Source organism: Gouania willdenowi, chromosome 1 (genome assembly GCF_900634775.1).
Source record: "Gouania willdenowi chromosome 1, fGouWil2.1, whole genome shotgun sequence".
In the NCBI taxonomy this organism is placed as follows: Eukaryota; Metazoa; Chordata; class Actinopteri; order Blenniiformes; family Gobiesocidae; genus Gouania; species Gouania willdenowi.
The window spans coordinates 26,136,130-26,154,399 of NC_041044.1; the positions used below are offsets into that span (position 1 = coordinate 26,136,130).

Consider the following 18,270-nt stretch of genomic DNA (forward strand, 5'->3'; position numbering starts at 1 on the left):
GACCATACGAGATTGAGAAGATTGTGAACCCCATCTCTGTCAAACTTAAATTGCCCGCTGCTCTACGAGTTCATCCTGTGTTCCACGTTTCCTTGATCAAGCCCGTCATGTCCAGTCCATTGTGCCCTCCGGCCGTCCCCCCGCCTCCCTTCCGGCTCGTTGAGGGTCACCCTGCCTTCACGGTTAGTCGGATCCTGGATGTGCGCCGCCGGGGGCGTAGATTCCAATTTCTTGTTGATTGGGAGGGTTATGGCCCTGAGGAGCGGTCGTGGGTTTCTCGTCGCCTTATCCTGGACCCTGGTCTACTGAGGGACTTCTATCGCCGGTTCCCTGACAGGCCTGGTAGGACGCCAGGAGGCGTCCGTTGAGGGGGGGTCCTGTTATGTTTTTGGCCATATGTGCCTGTTTTTGTCTCCCTCTTGTGGCTCTTTGTTTTTCTTTTAGGCTTGGTCCTGGTGGGGCGTGGACTCCGAGCAGGCACACCTGGTTCCAATTACTCATCACTGCAATACAAAAGCCTCAGACTCACCTCCACTCATCGTTGGATTGTTCCGTCTATGCTGCGGTACTTCTGCTCTAGAGATATCCTGACGTCTATGCCTTTTGCCAAGTTTTATTTTTGATTCTGGACTTTTATTCCTCTAGTACCCGAGCCTGCTCTGGAGCCACTCCCAGGATCAAGCCAAGCCAAGAGGACACTTTTTGTTAAATAAATTCACGTCGACCCACACTTTGGGTGTTGTGTTTGTTTATGAGTCCAACTTAACAACCCTATCACTCCAATGGTTACCCTCTCACACACACATGCACTCACTCTTGATAATCAGGGTTAGACTTCCCCTGTCGACAGTACCAAATTGCACAGTGTCTACCATTTTAGCCACTGTGTTGCCTGTGACACACATACACTCCCTCCCTCTCTCAATCTCACCCTCCCTCTTACTGTACACACACGCCGGCTCTTTTCTGCTCACATTCTCCAATCCCTCTCTCATTTTCTTATTCCTGCTTCCCACTGTTTGCTTTTTTATTCTCCTTTCTCTCTTTCACCCACTCTAACTGCGCTCTCTTCTTCTCGTGAAGCCTCCTCACCGAGCTTAAGGATCCCTCCACTTTTCTAATTAGCGTTGAAGTGCTGCTGAAAAGCATCATTTCATCTTAGCGACCTAGTAGCAGTGTGCAGAGCATTAGAGACGAGGCTGGCTGGAGGCTGTGCGTCTGTTAGTGGACAACCTCTCCATCTCACTCAGTTCACTCGGTGCTGAAGGCATCTCAGTGGTGGAGTAACTGATGTAAGCTGGGGGTTTTGTTTGATAGAGCCATAGAGGTGGAGAGAGAAAAAAACAAAGAAGAACTGGGACAACAATAAAACCTCAGGATGAAAGTCCACAGCTTGATCAAATCCTGTTGAAGACGAGGAGTCTGACGGGGGGGGCAGTGGTCCGTTTCAGCAGAATTGCTTCCAACTCACTGAGATTGAAGGTGAGACTTTTTCAAACCCGTTATGTGCTTTTATTATGTTTCCTCATTTGCTTCCTTAATGTGAGTGACAGTGAGGAAAAAGAGTGTGATTTCAGTGTCTGTGTTAAACTTCAAGAGCAGCAAAGCATGAATTATTGGTCCCACATTGACACGCACACACACACACTTATTTATTATGTGGCACCACTTGTTGGATTGACATCGAAATGGACAGACGAGTAATCATCCTTTCTGTGTGAATGGACCAGTGCACCCATCTGTGTGCTCATCAGTCCATCAGTGGAAGTGTACATTAGTGCCAGTGAGACTGTGAAGGGCATTTTTATTATCATGGTGCCAATGTGAGGTTTAAGGATGCAACTCATAGTGAACGAGATGGACAGCAACACAACAGATGATCAGTCATGCCTTATTACCTTTCTACGCTCAGGAAGACCCAAACACTGCAGACAGCCCCCACAGTGTGTGAGTGTGTGTGTGTGTGTGTGTGTGTGTGTGTGTGTGTGTGTGTGTGTGTGTGTGTGTGTGTGTGTGTGTGTGTGTGTGTGTGTGTGCATGCATACAGGGTACAATCCTTTTATCTCCTGCCACAACTTGTACCATCTGTTCTCTCTGAGGATCATCACATGCATTTATTTTCAGATGCTCCACAGTCTAAACTCATACAGTCAGAATAGTTATAAAGCTTAGTCCTTTCCATTTGGTTGACAGACAATGGTATGAAGTCAAAACTCTAACATGCATTATTCATGTGCACATTTTATGTTTCAGGTCATATGTGTATGTCATACAAGTAAGTGACAAGATGTGTCATTGAAATTGGTTTATTTCTTGTACTATTTTTGCTGCCAAACATGCTTTGTTTAATGCTCTAACATTTAAGGAATAATAGGATCCACATCTGTGTAACAGAAATGACCAGAGCAGGTACTGTATGTCAAACTCATCTTTGTTTCACTCGCCTATGTTTTTTTTTTTTGGGGGGGGGGGGGGGGGGGGGAGAGCACAAATTCTATTGTAGTTGCATGTGTAAGGAATATTGCAACTAATTTACAATCTCCTGAATTTTATGCAATATGTAAAAAATCCTTGAATTTGCAACAATTAATCAACTAATTTACAATGTAATTTGCCCTAAAATCTGTGGGATGATTTGTGAAAATGTTCCCAGTTTTAGGGGGAAAATTAGTTTCAAAAAAGAAAAAAAAAAGAACCAGTTGCCAAGTGTCCCACAGTTTGATAGTAGGCCCGACTCTGTAATTTGGAACTATTTATTTATTTAATTTTTTTTGTAATTTGGAACTATTAGAACCTTCTTGCTGTAAAAGAAACCATAGTTACTATAACTTTTTTTGGCTTCTACAAATGAAAAACAAAGTTTATACAAACATGGATGGAACAAGAGCAAAAATAATGACCTTCTGGGATACAGTGTCTTCATGTATTTTGTTCATACCTCACAGTTCCTACTCAGCCTTTTTTGGCCACAGAAAGAAAGAACCAAAGGTAGTTTTTTACTCTTCAAAATAAAAAGACAAGAAACAGAATTAGATGTGTATCCTGTCGATAAAATGGACCATTAAGTATAAGCACAGACAGCAGGAAGAGGAAATACTGGTTTCTAAAGGCTTCATGTTTTAACCGAAAGATCTGGTTTTACACAGCTTGTGTAGTTGTTGGTGAATCTTACCACTGATAAAATGTTTGAAATGAAAAGAATTGAGCAAAGTTCACTAAATCATATTGCAGTTTGGACATGACACGCTTTTATCACAAATATATGTTACTAATTTGGGTGCAACAGTGAAATCCTGGACACAATCCAACCATGTGAACATCGCCCCAATCATGCATTGATCGGGAAAACGGCTGACAAGGCATCTGAGATTCACCCTCAGCTACTGTATATAGTCACTGAGATAATGTCAAGTAGATGAAAAAATATGTTCTATTTTGGAGGGGGTAATATCACCCTGATATTGATCAAAGACAGATATATATATATATATATATATATATATATATATATATATATGATTTTTATAGATATTAACCAATGTAGGATTATTTCACCTGTTTCAATGAATGTTTGCACACACTTTAAACCCTTTGTAGATTACAAGTAAAGAACTTGACTTTAATTAGTCTTTTTCAATAATATGCATGTAAAAAATAATTGATTGACTTACATTGAACTACTATCCGTCCGTCCGTCTGTCCATCCATTCGTCTGTCCATCCATTCGTCCGTCCATCCATCCATCCATCCATCCATCCATCTTCAAACCCGCGAGTTCCCGTTTATCAGGGTCGCGGGGGTCTGCCGGTGCCAATTATCCATTCATAAACTACAATTAAGTTAACATACAAATGTGAGATAAATCTAGAGTTTATAAAGAAACGAGAGCTCTCAGAGAGCGCAAACCTCCGACAAGCACAGAATTGACAGATATTGGCAGTTATCTGGATCAGTGATCGTGGTCATGGTACCATGATCGTTCACACATTAAAGGCTCGAAAGACTAAGAAATGTTACCCAATTAATAACGATACCGTGGTCCAAATGTATGGGTACACCCATTTATTCCCGACAAATCGCAATGAAATGCACAATCCAGATTTAGATGATCGTTGGGTTAATTGAGGAACCAACCCGACATAAATGAGTGAAATTACATAAAGATCGACAGATTTTGAGTTTAGATAATAATTTTAGAAATTTCCCCAACACATTTTTGACTTTTCCCCTGCAAAATGTAATGTCATCTTCCATTGTATGAGGTCTATCTTTGGTTTGACTTTTGTCAAAATCAATTAAGCACTTCTGACATAATCCTTCTAACAGACTAAAAAATAAAAATAAACGCAGTGAAATTATTATATCCTTGGTGGAGGTAATTCAAAGTGTACTAAGGGATAACGTTCAAACAGAATAAACACGTACACGAGGAGCTTCCTTTCGACAACAACATTGCTGCCACCCCCACTGACCAAACAGAGAAGAAAACTTGCATCATGGTCTATTTTGAACTTTATTATAATTTCCCTTGCTGAATTTGCACACTTTTACCCCTCGCTTCTCCAAACGTCTGCTTCATGGTTAGCTCTCTCTCTCTCCTCTTTCTGTCAGACTTGTGTTTGTGTTTTTGATCATTGCTCCACAGTTTTCACTCTCCTCTCCTCTTTTCACCCTAATGCATTTGTGTTCCTTCCAAATGGTTTAATTAAAGATGAAGGTTTAAAGAAAAGTATATTAACTTCATCACAGAGTGTAATGATATAATGTAATATAGTGGTGTGTTGAGATTCACTTAAAAATGTATAACTGTGGCATACTGGCAGCTTATTTTTCTGCTTGTCTCCACACAAGTCAACATTACATCATAATAGTCCATTAAATTAATACAACTATAAAACACAAAAAGCCAAACAATGTAAAACAATAAACAATAAGTCAATAACAATAAACTTTGCAAACGGTATTTACGTAATAGTGTATGAATCATTCAATGTAGCTCAGAATAAAGAATAATGGTAAATTCACTAAAATGGGATAAGTTTTCATGAACATTTCCCATTAATGATCATGTCATCAAATATTGGGATTGTGACTGGTTACTCTGTGACATTAAAAAAACTTCTTTACTTTAGATATAGGGCTAATATGTATCGTGACTACACACCATATTAAAGAAGTAAAGTGCAATTAACTACAATACAGAGAAAACTTAAGCTTTGATTTTAATGGATGCAAATGTGTTGATTTAGGATTTTAAACAATATAAAAACACATTAACTAAAACAAGCTGATGTTAACGGGTAATTATAACCATCCATCCATTGATTCGTCCATCGATCCATCTATTGTCCTTTATTACTGCCAATTTCCTTACCTAACCAGGTTTTAACCAATCATGTACATTTTGACACACAACATGATTAATCAACATTATAAAATGCAAAGGAGAACATTTTCTGCATTCTAAAGCTACAATACAGTATTTTCAACAGTGTGAAGCCTAATAATCTCTGACTCTGCAGATGATGGACAGTCGGTTGTCTGCACAGAGAAATGCTATGAGGAACCTCCCGCCTGACCGTGGCCTGCAGAAAACCAGCAAATACATTGTACCCTGCTTTCTCCTTGTGGAGGTGAGTTTATCAGTGTTTTATTATTAAAATCTTTGTGGTCTGTCTTAAAATAAATCTTTATTTACCAAAATATTTTTTTTAGCTTAATATGATTTTATAATGCTCCTGTTATATAGATGATTAAGAAATGCATTCAAATTAAAATCATGCTCCCACAAGATGAATAATGTTTTTAGTGATAAATGCACAAATGTGGAGAATGCAAGGATGAATCTGAGGAAGTATGCACCATGGACAAGTTTTACTATGTGTCCACACTGCTGTGAATAATGCAGTTAATACTATTGGACATAAGCATGTAACAAACACTAACCACTTATTGAATACATTTAATAACTTGCACCAAGGTATAACCTTAAAAGACATGCTGGGATGTGAATGAGCTAAATGTAAGATACCAGACAAAATTCATCATTAACATGAGATGTATTGAAACATGAATGCTTTTAAGGTTAAGGTTCACATCATTTTATTGATCTGGGATATAACACTGTGAGCGTTATAGAGTTTTCATGGATTAATCTATTTGTCTTAAATGTAATCCTGAAATAATCCCCCAAAGTTCATGAATCACACGGTGATAACAGTGATTTTCCTCCCATGCATTCATTCTTTCCACTCTACGCTTCCCACAGTTTGGTTTTTCCATGGAATCCCTAAATGACCCATTGGAGCGTTCTATTCTCTAACCATATTTCTATGTTCATTGACCTAATTACGAATGAAAACCCAATTAGCTCCTGCTAATGCTAACACACAACAAGCCTGCAGGTCCTCTGAGCAGCAGCAGTGACAGTAGAATGAGCCGAATTAAGTTTAAGGGGCATCACAAAATATAATCTTTTTTAATGTTTGTTTAGTTGTGTTTGTTTATTTATTCAGCACTTTGTCCAGCCTTTGCTTGGCTCCTAAAGTGTAAATGTGAACCATCTACACAGGCAACTCTGGCTATAGACAGACTATGAAATTGCATAGGGCCCCATCAGCCAATAGGGGGCCCCGAAGCCAAGGTCTACAAAGAATTAAACTTACCTGTCTTTATCCCTAATTTGCTTAAAAGTACATGTATGATAATACAATTAAATAAACTGCCATCAAAATATGTATGTAGTGTTTTTGAGTGGTAATTAACTAAAAATGGGTAAATTCATTGTCCTGCTGATATTATCGGATGATATTAGCCATAAAATGTAATATCGAGTGACAATGGTATCATTTTTTTCTACCAATATTGGAAAAATCGATATGTATAAAATATAATTTATTTTGCACATACAGTATGATGTTTTAATGGAAATACATCCAGTGAGGCATTGCATTAAACGTAGGCTTAATTAGTTAATTCCATTAAGAGATATATAACATGACCCTAAAACTAGGCTGGTAGGAGGGGCTCTATGTATATGTAACTATTGGTTATTATAGAAAATCAGATATTAGGCTTTGGACAATATTGGCTGATTAGCATAAGGTTAATGTTGAACATATCTAGTTTATACCATGGTATACCAAAGTTGTGCAGTGTGTGCATTCAGTCGACAGGTATTATGGGTATGATTGACCAATAATTTAATGGATAATGAATCTCTCCATGTAGTTGTGCAAACTGGGGCCCCAAATGGTATAGAAATGACTCTGTTTATATGGCGTTACCATGCTTGTTGTTGTGTTTGCCCTGCAATAGTCTGGAGTCCTGTCTAGGCTGTACCTACCTACCCAGCATAGCTACTATTACTCTGGTTGACTCCAGCAAAGCTGTACTGGATAAAGAATGCAATAGAAATGAACTGATCTTGAATGAAGAAGTGAAACAAAAAAAAAAATGTTTTTGAAGACTGGTTAAATACAAATCTGACAGTTCTGTTCTTCAGAGCAATCATTTCCTATTTTTGTAATCTTATATATATTGATAGTGCTGAGTCTTCTTTCCTACCACATGGTTTGCATTGGTCATTGTAAAGAATGTCAGCAGGCCAGGCTGCCCTTCAATCCTCACCATGGTTTGGTAAAGTTTTTGCTACTTTGGCTTTGTGGTTGAAACTAAGTTTCTTGTTGACTATATCGTAGTAATGCACTTTTTTTTGTAATAGGCATTTGAAATGAAAACTATTTTCAAAAAAAATCTCTAGGGAATAGATGATTGTTTTTGTTTGTCTGCAACCCTGTACACTATGCAATCACCCTAGGGGGCACAAACCACGGGTTGGAAATCACGAGTGTAGCGCACCCGCAGAGTTCACAACCTCAACATAGATTTATTTTAACCTTGTACTGTTTTTGTGCTAATTCATGATATCCTCTTGGCATTATACAAAAGCTTGTTATGTTCGCTTTATTCATCTCATGAATCATACACTCCTTCCACACAGCAGCCCTCCTCACCACACCTCCATTACATCTGTATCTCTTTATAGCACAAAATCCCACTATCCCTGCAGGTTCAGTGCAGCCTCAAGCTTGCTTTCACTTTCTTCCATTGGGCTTTGGTATCAGCTTATTCCCAACATCCTCTTGAGGACCTGCTGTAATGACTTTCTATCTTTTTATGTTTTTGCGTCTTCACCTTCCTCAGTCTTCAATCTTGTATCAGTCTGAGCCCCCCCTGTATTCTCTTTGACGGTCTCTTGAGTCTTACCTAGTCAATCTCTTCATCATCGCTGCACTTCAACAGTTCTTCCCCCTGGGTATTTGTATGCTCTACCCCCCACATAGATCTTTCAATTATTCTCTATGACATGTACAACTCTGTCTCCTCCTCCCGTTTTGAGACTTGTCAGCAAACACTGTCTGTTGTCCTGAATCCTCCTCAGCCCTTCTGCACTTTCAAGTTTCCCCTGGCTCTCCAATCATTCACTTTCTCTTTTTCCTGTATTCTGATTTTCTCCTTTCTCACATAGATGTTTCCCTTTGCAGAACATTTCTTGTGCTTTTTTTTCCCATTTACTTACCTTTACTATGAAGTTAAACGACCTTTTCTACCACCTTAACCACAGCTAGTGGTGGAATGACGTGAATCTGGTTTGTCTTTAATACTTAAATGCATGAATCTATAGCACTGTAGTTGGATTAAGGGCATTTCTATTTACATTTACCCCTCTGCTATGTTTATACTCACAGCTGTAGTATTGCTTCCCCCTGAGGAAGCTCTCTCCATTGTTGTTATATTAGCATCTCATTACCCATTTCTTTGACACCCTCCCCACTCCGATATGATATTCTGTATGTAATCTCACTTTGACTCCACAATCTAACGCTCTGCCCATAGCTGTCATCTACTTCCATCATTTTTTTTCTTTGTTATATATATTTTTGTCCTCCTGACAACAGCCTCTCATGCCCCCTCCTTTTATTTCAGAGCTTGTAAAAGCTTCCATATCAAACTGCTGGTATTACTGCACATTTCTCTCACAGTTGTTCACACGTTTAAGATCCCCTCCTTTGACCCTCTTTCCTCTGATTCTTAGGCATTGTTTTATTCTGTTAGATTAAAATTCGAGTGCCCGTTTGATCAGTTTACTAATGAGAAAGGATTTGGCACGGTGACTCTTTTAGCTGTGTGCAAAGAGAACAACAAAATGGAAAGCGGATCAGTCGTCCTCTTTTGCCTCCCCCTCACTGTTCTCTCTAGTTTTAGCTTCATAGTGACGCTGTCGCTGCTATCGCTCTACAAAGGCTCACAAGAGGCTGCGTGGTCTGGGACCTGAGCTTCAAAGAAGCTCCTTTGAAAGTCATTTTGATATGATTTAGTCCAGACTTCCATTGAAATGTGGGAATCAGTGATGTTGTGAGGTGCTGTGACACACAGAAAAGTCATAAAACGTCATTTGGCCATTCTTAGTGAAAAGCACTGTTATTACAACTTGCGGCCAGGGAGTTGCAGTGTAATATCAACAGTAGCAATAGAAAATAATGCATTTTCCACTAGCAAACAAATGCATGGCAATCAGCCTCTGCAGCATCCGCCCAAGCTGTAAAGCTTAGCCGTTGAGTTTGAAATGCCAGCCTGCTGATCTCCTTGCTTTCGCTGCTTCCTCGTGTGCGTCACAGCATCCTTGTGTGTGCGTGTGTGTGCATGTGTGCGTGTGTGTGTGTGTGTGTGTGTGTGCTACACTGTGAAATCAGCACACAGCTGGGCATAAGAACACATCTCATGTTTACAGCTTGGGCTGCTGTTGATCATACAGTTGTTTGTTCATGCCTGCTTGTCTGCGATTTCTTTAGTATAATTTAATGACAAAAAAAAAAATAAAACTATTATATGTTCAGGCACTTGCCTTTGCATAAAACATCACATCAGGGTTTGTTTGCAGGCATTTTGGAGCATTTCTGCTTGAATTTAAATAAGATGAATGAAGCTTTTATGCCTCAACTGACTGAAGCTTTGTGGTTGGGCGAGCTCTGGTTTGCCGTTGAGACAAAAGAGGGAATGCACATCTCACGTCTTCTTCTTTAATTACATTCTCTGTGCATCACACGGTGATAACACAGATAAGAAGAAAATGACCAATGCAGTTGGAAAAATACACAAGTCTTTGAATCAGTGAGCGAATATGAAACGCAAACATACAGACATTAACATTTTAAAGAGAGTGTTGCCCTACAAATAGTTCTAGCATTTTTTTCGTGTCTTACAGGGCCAAGTGAGGGTTGTTTGAATTTTCTCATAGAATAATATTTCAATTCAACTGTAGGCCTACTTTATAATGTACAGTTTTGCCTATTTATATAGATGGTCATAAGATATGGGCTTTTAGGTTTCTGTCTGTCACTTTTAGCCTGCAGGCTTTGATATAGAGGTTACAAAACAGCTGTTTGTATTGTTTTGCTTCATCTGTCTCAAACGGTTTACAGCCAGGCGCCTGAATGACTAGAGATATTGACCTTGATCAGAATTAATATGATTTAACACTGAGTACAGATGGCTTCTGGCCACTTTCCTTCTTTTGGTCTGTCAGTTGTGGAGCCATCTGATAAAGAATGCTTTAAAAACAAATGCACACACTTTTCCTCTCACCTACTGTAAATTCCTGGCTGAATAAGGAGTGGTCAGGTTTGATCCTTTAGGTAGACTTGGAGGCAAGGTTGGGGTCAATTACATTTTTCAGTTACATTTACGTTTTCAATTGCCCATGTTCAATTACAGTTAAATTACATTTTTTTTTTATCCTCAGAAAGTCAATTACAATGGGCTATATGCACGCTGAAAGAACTTCCGGTTCCTACCCCTACTGTATTATGACAAATAATCTCACGCAACTCACTAATAGCAGTAAATAGCAGTGGACATCTAGTACATTTGCGTAAGCTACTGGCTTTTCACTGACAAACTGTTTTTCCCATTTATTCAGAGTTGCTCCTCTTGTTTTATGTTTAGCTAGGCGCTAATGCTACTTTGATAGCTACAGATATGTTTTGATAGCATTTCTTAAAACCTAATGTCCTCATCTGAAGCAGTAAACCGTTCCAAGCCAAAGTTGTTGCTGATGGTCATCTCCTCCATCTGTCACCGGAGCGCAGCGTTCTCCGCCCAGACCTCCTCTATAACACTGGGGGCTAAATGCAATGCACCCGGCTTAGCTGATGAGCAGTAGTCGTGGTCAGGACATGGTACATTCATTTCCTCCTCGGGGTTCTCAGAGGGAAAGTCTAGTCGCTCTCTTCACTCCCCAACCCCCGGAACGAGGAGTAATTATTTCATTAAAAAAGAACGGGGACAGTTCCACCGACGCACCCTTCACGTCAGGGTTTGGGGTTTAGGGTTTATCTCTCTCCGGATGTTGATGATCCACTTTTTTTGCAGCTCATCCTCTTGTGGGAGCTTAAAAAAACTCAAAGCAGAACTACATCGAGCTGAAGCTGTACACTTAGGGACGCAACAGTGGTATCTATTTTCTCTTGTTTGGGAAGTAAACTTCGTCCTTTTGGATGTCGTTGTGTAGACAAACAACCACACAAACAGGCACAATAAAACAAAACTGTGAAAAACACGTTTCAAAAGTGTGACGGCTCACTTCTACACTGTTTTGACTGTCCGAATTCGGTAACAGGAAATACTTCATCAGTCTTATTTTCAACCGGAAATCACGTCACGTCTCACTGTGCAGAGCCCCATTATGTTCCCAGTTACTAAAGTTCATTTACAATTAATCACAATTGCTGAGCCTGAAACAAATAACCTAAGAAAAGTGAACCTTCCTCTTGTTTTTTTATTTTATTTATTTTGATAGGGACAAGTGTGTAAAATCAATATGTACAGCACTACAACATTTATAGCCAAGGCTAATTTGCAAAGTCCATCCCTAGAAGGGCTTTTCAAATGCACTCAGAAAATACAGAATACAGAAAATATATTTACAGTAACATTAATTCTGACAAGGAAGCACATTTGAGTGCAATCTTAAAATGATTACACACTTGGTCGCTTTTTAAAACACGTTTTAGTTCATTTTTAAAAGCCCCCAGATCTGTCCTGTTCCATTTTTATTTTTTTTATTTTTTTTTAATGTATGATTTATTTACATTTTTGAAATAGGAAGACAGAAAAACAGAGCTCACAAATAATATACTGACCAAAAATTAAACAACAGCAAATAATAAGAAATATAAACAAGTCTGCCTAGAATAATAAAACAAAACAAAAATAAACAATAGCATATAAGACAAAACAAACAAAACCGAACACCAAAAGAATAAAAAAATAAATATAAAAATAAATATAAAAATTAATGTTTTAGCTTAGGAGACAAGGAGTTCCAGAGTTTAGTGGCCTGGATAGTAAAGGCTGACTGTTAGCTTTCTGTTAGCATCTTTTATGATAACAGGTCCTAAAAAAGAAATATCTATCATCTAATTTGTTTCCTATCTATTGGAAATAGGCTACCTAATCAATGAAAATATAGGTTTTATAATATTTTAAATGGTAAAATGTGGGAAAGCTTGATAAGAAGCATTATCATAATTGTCCACTACATATGCGTATAACTGTACATAGAACTGTAACATGGTTCCCCAGTTTTGCCTTCAATTATAATTGACAATTTGTAAAATTTTCATAGCAATCACAATTACAAAAGTCAATTATCTGAACTCAATTACAATTCAATCACGATTACATTTTAAAAATTCCAATTCCAATTATAATTTTGTCATAATTGTAATTCATTATTATTTATGCAATTACAATTGTAATTGACCCCAGCCCTGCTTGTAGCTACCATTGTGGATGGGGACTGACCGAATGTCCACTTAGGAAAATAATGTTTATTTATTTATGTATTTATTTGTAAAATGATAATAAAGGATTTAATATACCATTTGTTCCAAAAAACTTCACTTTTTCAAACCTGCTCAGCATTTTTGATTACTTTTTATTTTTTATTTCTCACCATTTCTCCATCTCCTACCTTTTATTTATTTATTTATGTATTTTTGCACAAGCACATCTCTCTTCTTTATTTGTCCCTTCCCTCCTCAGCATTCATGCTTCTATAAAGACACAGTAACAATGCATTCCTACATTATCTTACCCTGTAGTTTCCCTCTCATTATCTCTCAGACTCCATTAATAGCACCCGCCTGCCTGTCGGTCTGCTGCACTGGGATTTCTCAGTGTTCAGGGTGGAAGCTTGAATCACTTGTTAGCTGAGCAGCTCAGCACCTGTTATCTCTGAAAGTAGTAGGAAGTAAAGGGGTGGATGTAGTTTTTATCATAATGTACATGCCTTTTTCAGCTATGACACAGTATTTTTATCTAATCTTTTCTGTGATGTAAATCTTGCAGTTATTGGACATGGACATGCGTGCAGGATGTAAGTTGCTCTGCATATGTTGAAGTAAAAACATAAATCCTTAAGATTGGGGAAATAAAAGAATCGCACATTTCATTCCAGGATTATGTTCATGTGAAAGCCTGTGATTACAGTATTTTTCTTCCTCTTTGTAAGATGCGGGGGCATGCGTGCTTGAGGATTTGTACTGCTTTTTTTTTTTTTTTTAATTTTTATTGTTAAGCACTGAACATTTCAGTGATGCTCTTCTCTTCATGGGTGCGAAGCAGCAGCTCTGCATGTATCTGTTTGGTTCAAAGCGTGGCATAGGTGGAAAGCAAAGAAGCAGAGGCTAAGCAGATGTTTGTGAAAAGAAGAGACAAAGCGTGCCTGACAGAGACAGTGAGGGGGAGCAGATGTGAAGGCTCCTGTCAGTGAGGGTGAATGAGAGACGTTGAGGAAAATGCAGCATGATGGGGAGAGTTAGAGAGCGTGGGTTTGAACTTGAGTGAGGCAGATAAGGGAAATGTAGAGTTCAAGATGAGTTAAGATAAACAAGGCCTGCTGATAAAATACACCCGCTATCATGTGAAATAAAGAAAAGGGAGGGGAAGCTAAAAAGATGAATATGCTTTGATCCTTTCTCTCTTTCCCCTGTTCTTTCTTTATCTTTTATCCTACCCTCTCTTTCACCCCCTTTCTTATACCCTCATTTCCTCTTCTACTCCTTGTCTTTCCAGCTCTTTTCCCTCCTCTACACTTTGGCCTCTGTTTTTAATTTCCCACCGGCTCACTCGGCTTTGCTCCGCCACATTTTGTATAATACTAATGTCCCATTAAGCATTTTAGCTACCTGTTCATCCTCCATCACTCTCTCCTTGTGTTCTCCTTAGGGCTCCACTACTAGCTTGTCTTAATCTATCTTGTAGTACTCAGTGGGTTGCAATATACTCCAGTATACACCAGGCGGCAGTCAAGTCTTGTCATCTGCTAAATGATGTCACGTCTGATTTGCTTCTGAGCACATTTGTGCTGTTTGCCTTCTCATTACATTTGCATAATTCATTGGAACATAAGGGACTGTGCATCCTCACTGCTCTGCCGTCGCAGGTTGTGTCAATGTCTGCGTGGAAGCTCAAAACAACCCCAAAAACAACCCCTTACTTTCCTTTTTTCTCCCCCCGTCTGCTGAGAATCTAGTGAAATCTAATGAAAGCTGCTGTGAAATATTCAGTCGCTCTGATTGTGTGATTGTGGGGGAGCTCATCAAAAATCAAATAAGCAGAAGATAGCTTCATCTTAGGCTCATTTAGGAGAGATAGAATGAAGTGATGACAGAGAAGCAACTCTTTGAAAATTGTCTGAAAGCAATCAGACATGAAGGTGAATAGACTTCTTTCTATAGCTAATTCAAACCGTATTCTGTATATATATGCAGTGACATTTTTTAATCAAATCCAATACAAGCTGGTAAAGACTTTAAAGGAGCACTATATTTTAATACTGAAGATGCCTTCCCTTAGCAAAAAGTAGTTTATTCAAGTGTACTACAAATCGACTTATTTTATATTAAAACTGAGGCAGTATACTTGAAGTTTACTTTTTATATACTTAAGAAAAGTATAGTTAATTATACTTTGATTATACTGAAAAGTATAAAGAATAGTCTAGGACTAAGTACATTAATACTTAGACTTACACTTATACTTTAATACTAAACCTTTTACTTATTCTTAGTTCATAAAAGTATACTCTAAGTATACTTTAATAAACTGAAATGTGGACTAGAAGTATATACCTAGTATACTAGTAGTATATAGATGAGTATACTTGTATACTTGAAAGTGTACTTTTGTAAACTTAAAATGACCTTATAAAGTATACTAAAAGTATACTTTTATAAACTTGAAATGTTCCAATTTAGTCCAAATAAGTATTAAATTAGTATACTTTCTAGTACGCTACAAGTACATGTTCCATAGTATACTTGGTATACTTATACTTATACTCAAGCATACTTAATAAAATTAACTTCAAGTATACTACATTTTGCTAAGGGATTTTTTTGTGTATTGTGTGAAACAGCCCAAATTATTTTATTTTTCTAGGTCAGGATTGCCCAGTCTCATGGAGTTTGTTAAACTGTCACAAAAACAAAAAACAACTTTGTGTAGTTTTTCGTGCTTGGCAACACAGTGTCTTCATATTTTTCATGCTGCAGGAAACTTTGTTGTTTTTTTTCTTTTCAAGCTGTGTGACGCAAAATGCTTTCCTGTTACTTAACGTGACACTATTTTATTTTTTTCGTGCTGCACAGTATGAACTTGTGTGTAGCTGCTAGTAAAAGAAATAAAAAATAAAAAATGATATATGTGAATGGGATTTATCACCTTAACCATTAACTCTCAGCCTAACACAAACCTAAATGAAATATTGTAATAACACAAAATAACTTGGCATTTTGTTGTCTCCGTCTTGGGTGCAGTCAGTTGAACACGTATTGCAACTACATACACACATCCTCACCCTCTGTAAACGTGTGACTTTATCTGTTGACTTTTAACCATCTGGGCTTTAAATCGCAAGAGACAGGAGAGTTTTTTTTTTTTTTCACCTTTACTGCCCCTCCTTAAAATGACTTTTAATACTGTTTTTAATGACCAGTTGACCTCAGATTCAGCCAAAACAGCCCATATTAGTCTTTTTGACTTCTTGGTTTTTTTCTTATTTTTTAAAGTGCAGAGGCAGGACTAATATAAGCAGTAATAACACGGTCTGGTAAGTCCTTTTAGTTTAGTAGGTCAGCTCAAAAGAGGCCATGTTCTTTAAATTACTAACTTTAAAAGTATTGTGACTAAATTCATGCTGACATGGTTCAGCTCATGCTAACTTTGCTTCATGTCATAACTGTGTAATCTTCCCATTTGGGAATGAGTTTTACAATAGAGGCTATTTGTTAATTAGGGAATGCCTGTGTTCTAAACTTAAATGAAAGTTAAATCTCATGAGTTGACTGTAAAGTCATGGTCTGGGGTCGTTGATGGTAACGTGTCCCCACTGATAAAATCAGAATCAGAAATGTTTTAATGGCCAAGTACAGTTTTTAGGACAGTACAAGGAATTTGACTTGGTAGTCGGTGCGCGAAACAAAAAACAAAGAAACAAGCCAGCAAAACAAAAAACAAACCTTACATGGATGGGATTTCCCAAAGTTTGGTTGTGAGAGAGAGGAAAATGAACAGTACAGTGTCAGTCTTGCTCCCAAATCAGGCGTGAAATAACTGGAAATGATAAAAACTATAGAAATGAATCTATTCAGGAGCCACTAAATCAGTGTTTTTCAACCTTGGGGTCTGGAGTTTAAACAACACATCTTAAACAACTAGTTCTAAAATGCAGTAAAAAAAAAATTTGGAATCGCAAAAATTTTTGATATTAAAATGGGTTCACCATCCAAAAAAGGTTGGAAACCACTGCTTTAAATCCTGTTTTTTTTCTCCACTTAATTACATAATGAAATGTGAAATCAAATGTGTGTTATCACTTTTTCATTCCACCATTATGCTCTATAATTGTCTTTAAATACTTTTTTAGGCAAAATATTGGAGTCGGACAAAAGGGGGTACTTGGATTCAGTAATAATTGAAAGAGCGTACTAGAGCCAAAAGAGTCTGAAAACCACTGAACTAGATTGTACTCTTGTCTAAATTCGGGTCAATGGTTACCTGTCATTTTGGACACATTTGGTATTCCAAATAGTCTGAAAATGGACGTCAGATTCTACCAATGTAAATGTAAATAAGCAGGACAACTATCAAATCCATCACAATAAAGAACCATTTTGTGAATATAACAATACTAAAGACTTTCAGAGCATTAGTGAATAAAAAAACAAGTGTATTGCATTTTTAAAATTTTTATTTTGACTTCTGCTAATAAATAAGTAAGTAATCTTTATTTATAGAGCATTTTTCACAGGTAAAACCAAACATTCCCTGCCAGAGAGAAGCTGTCCTACGAAGGTTGATCACAACTCGCTAATTTAAGCCAAGTGTTTTCAGCCTGGGTACGTGCGCGTTCACAAAAAAGGGGTGGAGATTGCAGCGTCTGATCAATCATGACAATGGAGAAAACTGGCAGAGCGAGCGTGTTCACAGGAGGAACAGCTTATGACCTTAAAAAAATATCATGAATATAAATCTATGATTACAGCAAAGAGCAACAGTACTGCTGCGCACCAATAGGCGGAGCTTCTATATTCCCTCAGATCTGATCAACTTCATAACCTGGTCCCGACCAGTTAGCTGTTAGTTAAGTTTAAAATGATGAATAATTAAAATCCATAATTCAGACAAAAACAACACTGTTGTTACAGAAAAGGCAGGAATGAAACAACCCAGGCCGGAAGCTGCTGACACTGTTAATGTGTAAAAGCGTGAGATTATTTATCATATGGGATCTCATCCAATGGATTAATATGATCAATATTATCACGCTTTTATGCATTAACAAATTAATTCATTCTTTTATGACTTCACCCCGTCCGCGCATACGAAGACACAGGCTTCATCAGCTGACTACAGATCAGTCCATCAGATATAAATGTATATATGTCCTAAAGGATCACCTTGTATTGGACAGCTCGCTTTCTAAGAGATCTGATTGGTCAGGAGGCGGGACTTTATCACTCGCTAAAATCCTAGCCAGAGCAAAACCTGCTCCCGACCAGGCTAGCCGTTCAGCATAAGTTACCATGGTGATTTAGCTCCTTAAGACGTTAGCAAGCTTCATAGTCCAGCACACACTGATTAAATCCTGGAAGTTAGCGCGATAAGAGGTAATCTCGCTTCATAACATAGGTCCTTAAAGAT

At 37.9% G+C, this 18,270-nt stretch overlaps 1 protein-coding gene across 2 annotated transcripts in view; it reads left to right on the forward strand.

Annotated features, from left to right (window-relative positions):
- Window positions 1-996: 996 nt before the first annotated feature.
- plppr2b (phospholipid phosphatase related 2b) overlaps window positions 997-18,270 on the forward strand; it is a 58,980-nt gene continuing 41,706 nt past the window's right edge. For both annotated transcript variants that reach the window (XM_028461053.1, XM_028461062.1), the window contains exons 1-2: window positions 997-1,482; window positions 5,523-5,633. In XM_028461053.1, coding sequence (XP_028316854.1) covers window positions 5,523-5,633 — 111 coding nt within the window. In that variant the 5' untranslated portion in view covers window positions 997-1,482. The remainder of the gene's footprint in view (window positions 1,483-5,522; window positions 5,634-18,270) is intronic.